Below are 13,695 nucleotides of genomic sequence, written 5' to 3' on the forward strand. Positions count from 1 at the left end.
AAAAAAAAAAAAAATTGACCCTAACATTTTAGCAGATATGTATTTAGAAAAAAGGATTTGCAAATACTAGTTAAGTTCAAATTATAATATAGTACATACATGATATATAATTAATACAATACAATTATTATATCATAAGGTTTATTAGTCTTTTATGTTTACCACCTTTGGTTGCTAATCCAAAGGTCTAAACAGACTAAAAATTAAAATACAAACTATCCATGATGAAAATCCAGTGTATCACAATACTCAACATATCTACCCTGGCAGATGTTATTTGCTGTAGGTTATAAATAAAACAAATGTACGAAATGTTCAGTTTATAAATTTAACCTTCTGTAACATCTTAACATTTTATCTTGAACTTTCTCTCAAGGTTAGAGTAACTTTTTATGGCTATTATGCATTTAATTATTTAAATTTGTAACAATAAAAAAAACTGCACATGAAATGACTGAATCGTGTTTATGAGACTGGTAAAATTAAATTAAATTACATTAAATTAAAAATGTAATTTTTTTCTTCTGACTTTTTTCTCTCATCTCTGAGTTTGTATCGCACAATACGGACCCCTTCTAGTATTTTGTGAAACCAGAAGTGGGAAAATAGAGATAAATACAAAATGAACACAACGGTAGGCCTAAAACAAGAACAAACATCCCCAACGATCCCTCAAGAGTCCAGCAGAGTGCAGCACAGTACTGCTGATCTAAGTTAGTTTCTCCTCTTCCTCGTTTAAATGTCTTGAAGTTGTATAAAATAAACTGACATCCACAGATGGTGTGATTAACATTTGCTTGATTCCTCTGACGAACCAGTCATCTCAACATCTCTCATTTCTAAATAATCTCCAGCTCTGCATCTGATTCTCTGACCAGATGTGGAGGTGGGGGGGTTGTTTTAGGAGATTTTCAGAAACGACAGGTTGATAAAGTTCAGCAGATGTTTTCGGTATGAAAGTCTGTATATCATTATCATTAGATGAACTATAGCAAAAAAATAAATAACCGATGAAGAAGGCAGTTTTAATGTGACCTGTATCTAATGTAAAGAAAAATGTTGACACTAATGTCCCAGAAGAAAAAAATGTTACTGAAGCATTCCTGATGTTTGAGTTCCTGAGTTGTTAAAGTATAATACATATGCAATAGGCCTTTAGGTAAACTAGTCTTAGTTTTAACTTTGACAAAAAAATAAAAAATAAATACACCATATAATCAGCTACATTGCAAATATTCAGACTTCTGATGCTTGTAATGTAAATCAGTGAGATCTTTCTAACAGTATAAAATACATATAATTATCAGCTGTCACTCTATATCTCCAAATAATGTTTTAGTAAGATGATATTTAAATGCTTAGTTTTATGATCAAAGCCTTTAAAGAAAGTGTATGCAATGCAATAAATATAATAATGTTTGAGAGATGAACAAATACGTTCCTTAAAAGCCTGATGATCAAATTCACCTTGAAATACTGCTTACAGTTATTCTTAGTTTATTTCATAAATCAGTTTGATTTCACAGCGAAAGAAAAATAAATAAAAAATACGTAAAGCATGAGGGTGGATGTATGCAATTATAATGAACTTTTACCTGCTAAACATGTATCAGTGAGATGACAGAAGGCATGTAGATTGAGTGCAACAGGGTTTTCAGCAAACTTTTGATCATTTCGACAATTTAAAGGCCTTAGATATTAAATATGATACATAGGATTATAGGGTTATTATAATTTTTTGTTTGTATTTCACAGGTTTATATGACAAGGTTGAGCACATCGATCAGATTTCAAATGATCTTTCTCTGTGAAAAAGACCCCAGTAATCTCACATGTATTCTCCAGCGATTCAGAGATCGCAGAACTGTCTCAAATGCTGCTCAAGTTTAGAAACATGACAAGACAAAATCATCAGGAAGGACTCAACTGTTTCTCACCAAATTCTTTAATAACTGAATAATCTGAACCACTGCCCACGTTCATTACAGCTTTATACTCTGACTGCGTGAAAACAATGGATTCATATTATTCCTTCAAGAGAAACATCTGAGATAAAGATGATAGTTATGCATAAAACGCGTGTGTGTGCGTGCATACAGCTGTGATTGGAGTGTTTTTCACATTTTATACATCAACGGTTGACTCATTAGTCTTTTTATTTCTTTTGTGGAGAAACATCTTAAGACAAAGTTGATGATTATGCATAAGACGCCACTAAGAATTATAAACATCATCAGAGCAATCAAATGCACACATTTCATCTTTATATAATACCTGGGTAACACTTCAGATTAGAAAATACTATATTAAACTCCAAATTTGCTGCTTATTGATAGTTGTTGTAGTAATTAGAATATGGAGTGAGCTAAAAGATGTTCATGCAGAATAAGACCTCTCAATATTTGCTTTAGAAAGAACTAATAAACAGCCAATATTCTAGCAATATGCATGCTACTAGCAAGAGTGTTCCCTAATCTAAAGTGTTAAAATGCAATGATAATGAACAATAATGATCGAACAGCACATTATCATCATAGTTCTGGGCTCATTAATAAAGCATTATGTTATGCACGCAGTTATGAATGATACTGGTTATTATCAGTCGTGTGGTGTTTTCACACAAAGTGACTTCAGAATCATTAAAGAGATTCACTGAAGCTTGAAGAGTTCAGTAACATCACGATGAGGAACATGTGTCACGGGTTCGTCTGTATGCAGATGGTATTAAGAGCAGCTGTGAAGCTTCACTGCAATGATCAGTGTGTGTGTGTGTGTGTTCATCAAATGCCCTTCGGGACGTTGCAGTCAAAGCATCACCGGGTCACTGTTGGTCAGACTCGGACTGTTCACAAAGATGCATTGCAAATAGTCAGGCCCAATATAAATATTTATAAGCTCTGATATCAGAACATGGAAAAATACTGGAAACCTAAACAAACAAATGATCATTAAAGCTAAAGTGCAAAACACCAGACACATGCATCCTCACTGTGGGAAAAAAACAGGCTTTGCCACACATTTTCATCAAGGAAAGGTTTATATTTCAGAGCTTTCATGGATTCATTCCACCTTCAGATATCTAAAACACCATTAGATGCACAGTTTAAAATGTACAGTGTCATATTTCTCGATCGCTCTTGTGATTTAAAAGCTTAATGTCTCTCTTAACATTGCAGTTTCACTCCAATTGTTATCTGGCATTCTCCAACGTAATCATTCTCGCTGGAAATCACATAATCGTTAATGAGTACAGCTTCTCTCATATACAGTTATATCATAATTCTGAGTGATGTCTTTGAATAAAAAAAGAAGCGATTTATACATGTACTGCATGTTTAAAAAACAGACAACCTTAAAAATATATCTTGTTTAAATCAAATAGCACCCTAACAGGGTCTTCTTGAAATGAGGAGTATTATTTCGGTCATTAAAGGAATAGTTCACCGCTGAGAATGTAGTCAGCCACAGGCCATACAAGATGTGGATGAGTTTGTGCCTTACTGTGAACAGATTTGGAGAAATGTAGCATCACATCACTTGCTCATCAATGGATGCTCTGCAGTGAATGTGTGCCGTCAGAATGAGAGTCCAAACAGCTGATAAAAACATCACAATGGCAAACAGTTTTAATTTTAAATCGTGGCTTCTGGGGAAAATACTAGCCTATAATAACTTTAGACTGTTTTTGCTGTGATGGATCTGTGCATATTTCTCTCTTGATTCAGAAAAGATAACTTTTTCGTTGGAGAAAGCAACATTATGGATAGAGCACTCATTTTAGTTGAAAGTGATGTTTTAGGTTAAAGTGCTTTAATGATCGATTTGTTTCTTTTCGTTTTACAAGGCATTAACTGATGGACTGGAGTGGCAAGACTCATGACTTCAGTCCACCAAGTCCTTCACATCTTGTGTTGTGTGTTTGTAAGAAACAAATCCATATTTGAGCCGTTTTAATTTTAAACTGGCACATTTGGCCAAACTGTGAATCCACAATCAGTGATAAGACTTCCTCCAGTGAAAAAGACCATCATCTGTTGAACTGTTCTGATCCATGGTTGCTGATCTATGCATATTTCTCTCCAGATTCATAAAAGCAATATTATGAATAAAGGACTTATCTTAAGTTAGAAACATGCAAGTTTTCACTTTATAAGATGTTAACTGTTGGACTGGAGTGGTGTGGATTACTTGTGATGTTTTATCAGCTGTATCAGCTGGAATCTCATTCTGACGGCACCCATTCACTGCAAAGCATCCATTGGTGAGCAAGTGATGTAATGCAACATTTCTCCAAATCTGTTCTGATTGGGAAACAAACTAATCATGGATTGACTGAGGATTAGTTTATTTCTCAGCAAATGTTCATTTTTTGTGAATTATTCCTTTAATAATCACAGTATAACTAGTTTAAAATGTACATTAGATAATACAACCAACAAAAAAAGAGGAGGTCAGTCCGTTGGCCTCTTCTCTTGCTGTCATCCGGCCGTCATCAAACATGTCCGGCAGCAGAACTGACGGAAGAGCTTCTTCTCACATAATCGGTTCGACTTGACCATCTCGCAGAACACTTCATCCGCTGGGAAAGACAAAGAGAAAGTTCAGTTCTCACTCATGTCTATTTAGCAAACTCATCGCAGATCTGAATGATCCTGGTGAGCTTGAACGTCACGCTCAAGAGTTTCTTACCTTTGCCTCAAAGCGAGTATTTTTCTCAATAAATATTTTTATAGGGATGTCACAGAAGAATCGTTTTGGTTACCCAAAGAACCTTTCAGTGAACCGTTCTTAAATGAATGTCTAGGATGTAAAGTCTAGGATGAAACCCAAATGCCCTACACTTGAATCCTCGCAAAACTTAATATGAAAAAATAATAAATACAAATACAATAAAATGTGTGTTCATATGTATAAATATAAATACACAAATAATTGATTAATTATTAGCTTGATTCACAAACAATGGGTCTCATTCACAAATTTTTGCGTACAATTTTCTTATTTATAAGCACATTTGAACTTCTCACGAGAACTTTCCGCCTAATTCGCAACACGTGCGTATGCACATGAGCTTGTTCTTAAACTCGTTCTTCTGTTAGTGAATTTGGAGTCTTCTAAATGATTATATATAATTTAATTATATATATATATATATATATATATATATATATATATATATATATATATATATATATATATATATATATATATATATATATATACACATAATTGGAACTGTAATTATAATTTATCAATAACATCTAATTATATAGGGTTCTTAACACATGCTTATAAGGCCTTTATACATGATTATTGCGTACGTGTGGTATAAGTTGTTCTTGAATCTTTTCGTACATTTAGAATAAATTTTAGTACGAAAGTTTTTGATGAATTTAGTTTTGATGATTTATTCGTGAAAACGTCCGTACGCACATTTCACGCAAAAATCTGTGCCTACGCATATTTAGTGAATGAGACCCAATGACTGATTCTACTCAATAAATCATTCACAAAACACAATATTCACATCTTGATCTTAAGAGAGAGAAAGATGAATTTGATTATGAATGAGATGATCTAAATTCATTTTAGCAATTAAGACTGTGACTGCTGAGGGGGAGAGATTAAGTGAGACGTGAATCATTCCAGCAGCTCCAGTGCTCTGCTGATGGCTCTGTTTCTAATATATCTGTATTATATGTGACCCTGGACCACAAAATCAGTCATAACAGTTCAAATCTCAAAATTGAGATTTATACTTCATCTAAAAGATGAATAAATATGTTTTCCATTAATGAATGGTTTATTAGGATCTGGCAATATTTGGCCGAGATACAATTATTTGAAAATCTGGAATCTGAGGGTGCAAAAAAAAAAATATAAATATTGAGAAAATCACATTTAAAGTTCTTAGCAATGCATATACATTTTTTTAAGTATATATTTTTTCAATATCTTCATAGAACATGATCTTTACTTGATGTCCTAATTATTTTTGACATAAAATAAAAATTGATAATTTTGACCCATACAATGTTTTTTTGCCTATTGCTACAAATATACCCCAGCGACTTGTTTTGTGCTCCATGGTCACTTATGAAGGCACATACCATTGTTACAGGTGGCGTTCATGATGCAGGTCCGGCTGACGAGGCTGTATCCCTCCTTACACTGTGTGCAGCTGGTTCCAGGACCCTGACAGCTCAAACAGTGCTCCTCACACCTGAAAATCCACAGCAGAACCACACATCAGTTTCAGCTTTATACATAAAAAAAGACTCGACTTTGATAAATGATAGTGACAGAGTTCCTGAAAACACGAGGAAAACCAGACGATATGAACGGGAGCATCATTTAATGAATGTCTACATCAACCGATGCATCTGATGCATTAACACCAGTGAACGACAGCCGTCAGTCACAAAGTGCTACTTTAGTACAGGGTTTCTGCTGGTTTTTATGAAGGCAAATTTAAGACCTAAACACAAAGAAAATGTAAGGAATTAACTAAATGGAACGAAATAAGCCAACACGGTTTTTAAATATAAATGTCTTGTATTAGCAGTGCTTCAAAGTTTGAAAGATTGCCTTGTTTTCCAGTGCAAATTTCTAAAGACCATTTATTTAAGAAGCAAAATTGCGTTGCAGAAAAATTGCAAAATTTTGCTAAAAGCATCAACTCCACTTGATTTTGTTGATTTCCCCAGAAAACAAAACTTTGTGTGTTCAATCTGCATCTCAAGTAAATTTGTCTTGATTAATGTTTAGATATTTGTACTGTATGCAACATTTATGAACTGAAGACTTTCTGTCTCGATTTAAGACCTTTTAGGCCTTAATTTGTGCAAGGGTAAAGTAAGACTTACAATACCTTTTTTAAGATGCGTAGAAACTCTGTAGTACTTTTTAGCATTAGTTACTTTAAACTCTTGTTCTAATCAAGACCATAAAACTGATCCTGGCGGAGGAACATTGAGCTCATGTTTATGGCTCTGAACTTGTTAATTTAAACACCCATATCAGCACCTCAGCACTCTGCATCTACTAGTCCAGGTCATTAGTTCAGGAATTGAAAGAGACCAGGTTTCCTGATGTGCATCTGATGGCTAAAGAGCGTTCATTGTAGCAATGTTTTGCTATCTTGGACATTTGGTATCCACTATTTTTGATTACAGCAACCAAAGACTCAATATGCCCCGCAATTATAACTTAGCCACCATCGACAGCTCCTGTGTTTTGTTATTCTTTAGAAGGGTGCTTTGTAGAGCAGACTTGAAGGGTTGCTATGACCACTTATTATAATTGCTTGTTATTTGTGCTCGGCTAATAAAGCAATCCAGTTTATGGAGTTCATAAAGTAGGCATGCACAGGTTGTGATGTTTGAGTATGTGGCATATTTCCGAGTTTGGATTTATTATGGAATGTGTTCTTATTTTTATAGCAAGATCTGGCTACACTGTGAGCCGAAATGTACCTTGTTTACTGTGATTTCTTGTGTTGCAACTGCAACTCTGACACGTGGTTAAATAATGTCATTAACAACTTTGACGTGGCCAAAACCAAGTAAATCTTTATTATAAGTGAACTGTTCCTTTAATGTGGTATCAAAAATGAAATTTTACTGGTTTTATATAGATGACTAATATTTTAAGATGCATTTATTTGATCAAAATGACAGTAAAAACAAATTTTGTGAAATATATTTACAAATTCAAATAACTGTTTTATATTTGAATATATATTGATATGTAATTCATTCCTGTGATCAAAGCTGAATTTTCAGCATCATGACTCATTACATCATAAAGTCTTCAGGGTCACATGATCTTCAGAAATCAGTCTAATCTGCTGATTTGCTGCTCAAGAAAATAAACTTTTCTTATTCTTATCAATGTTGAAAACAGTCGAGCTCCTTTCAGGATTCTTTGATAAATATGATGTAAAAAAGAATAGCATTTATTTCAAAAAAGGAAATCTTATAACATTATAAATGTCTTCACTGTCACTTTTGACCACTTTAATGCATCCTTGCACAATTAAACTATTAATTAAAAAAACAAAAACTCCTACTGACCATGTGTGCAGTATTGCACAGAAAACAACAGTTGTGAGCGTCCTAAACAATTTTTACCCTAATTTTAATGTCAATGAATCTTCAAGTAAACATGAATGCTGTTCTCAAACACAATGAACATATTTTATATAGGCCTAAGCCCATTATGATTTGAAGGGGGCTACTTTACCATTATAAAATACACAAGCTCTGATTGACATAAAAATGACAAACTCTGAGGTCATCCATAACAGCAGTAAAACCCTCCTTGACACTGCATGTGCTCTTTTACAGTATTTACTATAAGTGCTTTGTCATTTGCTGCTATACGAGTTCATATTGAATGTCTTCCAGTGTGGATTGGTTACCTCAGGGCCACACTTTACCTGTTTTTTTACGGCTGTCTGATCTATTTGCCTCCAGTGAAGCTCAACCGGACTCAGAGAAGAACCCGTCTCTACTGCAATCACCATCCGTGACCTTCATAAAAGCCTATATTTGTTTTAGACAGCATTCATAAAGCAAAAGACTGTTGATTTATAAATTGTGGAGTGCAGAGGCGTATGCTCTCCCGCCGCCCTTATGCTGCACATTACAGGAATCTAAAACCCTGTGATGGAGCTGTAAATCTCAGCCATACATGAAAGATCTGTGCTGCACTTTCCTCTGCTGCTTCTCTCTGGTTTATCTGAAAAACCGACTGCTTTTCCATCATTATACAGATAAAAAAAAAAAAAAAAAGAGCAAGCATAAACAAAAAAAATAATTTGAAATATAGCTTATATAGACAATATACAGGATGTTCATAGAATTATATAATATAGAAATATATAACTTGCATATAAACATAAAATAAACATTATTCAATGTGAAGGTGTTGTATGAGGACACTTTTGATGTCCCTGTAATTCTAAAGGCTTAAAAAATACAGTAAAAGTTTTTTTCTTTTTTTTTCTTTTTTATCAAACAAAGTTTACTGTGAAAGGTAGGTTTAGGTGTAGGGTTGGTGTAGTGTGATAGAAAATACCATTTGTTTAGTATAAAAACCATTATGCCTATAGAGAGTCCCCATTAACCATAAAAACCGGTGTGTGTGTGTGTGTGTTTCACATTTCTGCCAGAGAGCAATAAGAAAGAATTCCAATGTAAATACCAAGGCTACAATTCTGCAATTCCAATGAGACAGACAAGCATAGACAAGAAAAAAAATGAGAAAAAGCCTTGATGAAAAAGTGGAATGACCTGACAGAAAGATGTCTTAGTACTTGAAATTTTATCTTTAACATTATTTAGAATTTGAACTGTACATTCTTTATGAGAACTGTAATGTTAGCTTAATTTTTTTTAAATTATTATTATTATTTTTATTTATCCTTTATTTAACCAAGATAGTCCCATTGAGATGCAAAATCTCTTCTTCCATGAGTCCTTGACAAAATGGCAGCACAACATGTTTCAAAATAAAACAAGTTACAAACATACAAAACTAAGAACATTTAGCCCTGCATGGATGTGATAACAAATCAAAAATGTTTGTTTCCTTTAGAGTAGTTCATACGAGATTTTTAAAAGCTTTCAGAGAGGGGAGAGTTTCCAGCATTATAACACTCTGCAGCTCGTTCTATAACAATGGAGAAAAAAGAGAGGGCAGTCTTGCCAAGCTCTGAGTATACTCTCAGAACCTTTAAAAGAAGTTTAACAGTAGATCTAGTGCTATAAATGCAGGTATCAAAAGATTACAGATATAAATTGGTAATTTACCTAACAATGTCTTAACAACAAACAACAGCATGTGCATTTCCTTCGTTTAAGACAAAAAAGGACCATCCCACCAATTTAAATATGAAACACCTTTAATTTTAAACATCAAGTAAAATGTTTGATAAAATGCATCTAAAAGAGAGGTTTTGGTCATGTGAGACGTATGCAGGACTCACTTGCGGCACATCCTCTGTGTGAATCCCACCACCTCTCCTTTGTAGTATCCGGGAGCACAGTTTCGGACGCACCTCCACTCCTGCTGTAAGTAGTCTGAGGCACACTGAATGCACTCCTCCAGTCCTGGACCTGCAAAAACAAGCCCACCGTTAGCTCAGTTTTCCATTACATTTGAAATTCATTGGGATCTTCACCTGAGGCGTGAATGGTGACAGAGGCATGATGTGAACAGTGTAATGTTATCAATAATCAGTACGAGTACAGTGACCTGATACAATGCACCATCAGCTGTCTACATCCAGCTATCTGGCCCGATCAGCTCATCTCTAAGATTAAAGCAGAGGTACAAGAGACTTTCTCCTGCAGCAGGTCAACCATGTGATCTCTTACAGACGTAAACAAAAGGTTCTTTTATTCAGCAAGGATGCATTCAATTGATCAAAAGTGACAGCAAAGACATTTATGATATTACAAAAGATAATATTTCAAAGAAATGTTGTGCTTTTGAACTTTTTCATCAAAGAATCCTTTAAAATAAAATATTTTGGTTTTCACAAAATGTTTTGCCTGAACAGCAAATGAGTATATTAGAATGATTTCTGAGGATCATGTGACACTGTAGACTGGAGTAATGATGATGGAAATTCAGCTTTGATCACAGGAATAAATTACATTTTAAAATATATAGAAAACAGTTAGTTGAAATTGTAAAATATTAAAAAAATGTTGCAGTTTTTACTGTATTTTTTATCAAATACATGCACTTCATTAATAAATAAATGCATTTCCCTCACTTAAAATAAACATTAAAAAGTAATCTATTTAGACATATTCAAGAAAATATTATTAATAAAACATGTAATGTAAAACAATGTAATAAATAACTTTATTTTTCAGCTGTTTAGATGGAGTATGTAGTAATGCACTGTGGGACTGTCATCTCCGCAAAGGATGCATGCCATGCTGCTTAAGTATTTGGCAAAGAAAAAATGATATACTTATGTTTGCTACTTTATGTCTTAAAATGTTGCCTATAAAGACATCTCACCAGGGTTTGAAACTGAGCCCATGTTAATGGAGGTGGAAACAGGCACACATTCATTCAATTTAATCTGTCAATTATTTCCCTCCAACCCACTGTGTCTTTACCATTAACACTCCACATTTCAGCGAACTTGGTAAGCAAACTACTCAGGGCTTATCAGGCGTCTCTGGTGAGTTGGTGTAATGAAGTAAGTTAATTAGGTTCTATGGCTCAGCAGCAGTAGTGATACAGGACTGGCAGCGACTCCTTCACTCCTGCTGTCCTCATAACAATACAAACGCTTTACTCTGCAGTTTCTCGCTGTCAACTGATTGCTAAACAAGTTAAAGAAGATATCTGATCTCATTTGTCTGGGATAGAACAGAACAGAACAGAACAATAGAATAGAATGTGACCTGTGCATGTGGAGCAGGAGATGTGGCAAGGGCTGCACTTCATTTCTTCCAGGTTAAAAAATGTTCCATTGGCACATTCAGGAACGCAGGTCATTCCTGCCAGACTTTAATCAGAAAAAGGAGACAAAGAAGAAAAGATTAAACCCATACAGCCGGTCACTGCAATATTTTCACAGATTTAAAGGGCAACCAATGCGTAAAGCAAAAACATCAGTAAGACATCAAACTATCTGAAACATATGACTGCCTACATGTACATAACTTTTATGCAACTTAAGGCCTATTCACACCAGGAGCAGGGGGGGAAAAGAATAATAAGTACTTTTTAAATATTGTTTTTATAATTGCAAAAAATAAACATTAATAGTAATTACTGTTATTACTATAACAACAGAGGACTTTCCATTATGTTAAATGAATAAATAATATTTAAATATCTGGAATATAATATTTAGAAAATGTCACTTTGTGATGTGCATCTTTTACCAACCATTAATGCAAATGATAGATTGTTTTGAAATTCTCACTGTGATACACATGCACAAAAAAAGCATAAATCCTTGATAAACAATCAACCATCAAAATGTCATAATTGTCAGAGCAAACATAACTGTCATAATTGTAACAGCTCTATTCCCAAATCTGTAAGGCTCCTTTAAGGTTTTAATGCTCCAAATGTGGCACAGACTAAATCTAGTGTCAGACGAAAATATATTTTCAAACAAATAAAGAGTAACCAGTGATTTTCCGTCCAAGACTTGAGTTAATGTGCGTCTGAGAAAACAACTCTGCAGGCTTCTTCACGGTGGGTTGATCTAGTCCTGGCTAAAAGAGCTGTTTTGTTATGGAAGTGGGGTATTGTGGGTCAGCGGTTGAAAATGACAGACGTTTCAATAATCATTCGAGCAAGTGTGACGCAGACAATGTGAATCTAAAAGATTCCAGGCATTTGCTCTCGATCTGTGCTTCAAAACACAGCGCATCACGATATATAACCCTGACAGATTAAACGCCGTTGAGAGGTCAAGGCACAAAGCGTGCTGCGTTTTACCCTTCACAAGACCAGACTGCCTTTCAAGAACTAAAGCCCGGTCTGTCTCAAAACGGCTCGTCTAAACCACAGCAAAGACAGCATGCATAAAGATGACCAGATGTACCCTAGATGTCCTGAACCCACACAAAACCCCAAAGCCAGACTTCTTACGATATTTCATCCACACCAGCGCGAGGCTACAGACGTCATGAGAATTCAGAACTCTGTATATATCGTGCATGGAGTGCAAAGAGTGGTCAATGTTCATTAAACTCCATCGGCTGCAAGAGATGTTTAAATGCTCAAAACATTTGGTTTTATTTATGCAGCAATCACGCAACAATCCAGTGAAGATTATCAAATGTTCTTGGGCCGCATTTCAACTGCCACACTCTGAGAGCAGCGGTTCAACACGGGACATGAAGTTGCACACTTCTTTCTCATCAGGACGTTTTGTGCAATTGCTGAACAGCTTAAACTTGAACAGTTTTATTAGTATTACCTGAAGCCATCTTTACAGGCCGTGCATCTGTCTGCATCTCGCAAGCATTTCAAACAGTTCTCGTGACACTTCAGACAACGTCTCTGGCCTGGAAAGAAAGAAAATGTGACATGAAGATCCCACAGACAAGGACTGCATGAATTAGCATACAGTTTGAATTTGGAAAAACTCCCTGTCCATCCATGCCGCCTAGCATGGATAAGAGCCGTGAGAGCAGTGATAACCCCCTCAGGGTCAACAGAACAGATCCAACATAAATGTGGCAGATATCATTGATGTTCTTAATGACAATATAATGTTAACAACATAATTCAGGATTAAGGAGTCTGAATTAATAAGGAATATCAGAAGGCCATGTCCTGACTGTGGACGATAGGAGGAGCTGGGGATGGAGAAGAGTAATTAGCTTCTGAGCAACACGATACGCTGCTGAACAATGCTGAATGGACATTACATAAGGATTAAAGGTGGATGTGGATCAGCTGGGAGTCAGCAGATGCAAGTTTGACTGAGGTGACCTTCCAGAACAAACGTTACGCTTGATTTCAATCAAATTTTGTTCATTTTTATTATTTTCTGATAATTAATCAACAGATTAATTAATAACAGTGTAATGACTGTGTAGTGCAGTGATATAGTGTTAAAAGTGATAATTTAACACTATAGTGATAGTGATAAAGTGGTTCTCCGGTCATTATTTGACTGGAAGGACTCAATGTGTGTCCATA

At 35.0% G+C, this 13,695-nt stretch overlaps 1 protein-coding gene across 1 annotated transcript in view; it reads right to left on the reverse strand.

Moving 5' to 3' along the window:
* Positions 1-3,018: 3,018 nt before the first annotated feature.
* The window catches only part of pcsk6 (proprotein convertase subtilisin/kexin type 6), a 71,067-nt gene continuing 60,390 nt past the window's right edge, over positions 3,019-13,695 (reverse strand). The window contains exons 17-21 of the mRNA XM_052561505.1: positions 12,968-13,055; positions 11,433-11,536; positions 9,992-10,121; positions 6,111-6,223; positions 3,019-4,579 (exon numbers count right to left, since the gene is read on the reverse strand). Coding sequence (XP_052417465.1) covers positions 4,479-4,579; positions 6,111-6,223; positions 9,992-10,121; positions 11,433-11,536; positions 12,968-13,055 — 536 coding nt within the window. The 3' untranslated portion in view covers positions 3,019-4,478. The remainder of the gene's footprint in view (positions 4,580-6,110; positions 6,224-9,991; positions 10,122-11,432; positions 11,537-12,967; positions 13,056-13,695) is intronic.

The sequence above is a fragment of the Carassius gibelio genome, chromosome B7 (assembly GCF_023724105.1).
Source record: "Carassius gibelio isolate Cgi1373 ecotype wild population from Czech Republic chromosome B7, carGib1.2-hapl.c, whole genome shotgun sequence".
NCBI classification, from domain to species: domain Eukaryota; kingdom Metazoa; phylum Chordata; class Actinopteri; order Cypriniformes; family Cyprinidae; genus Carassius; species Carassius gibelio.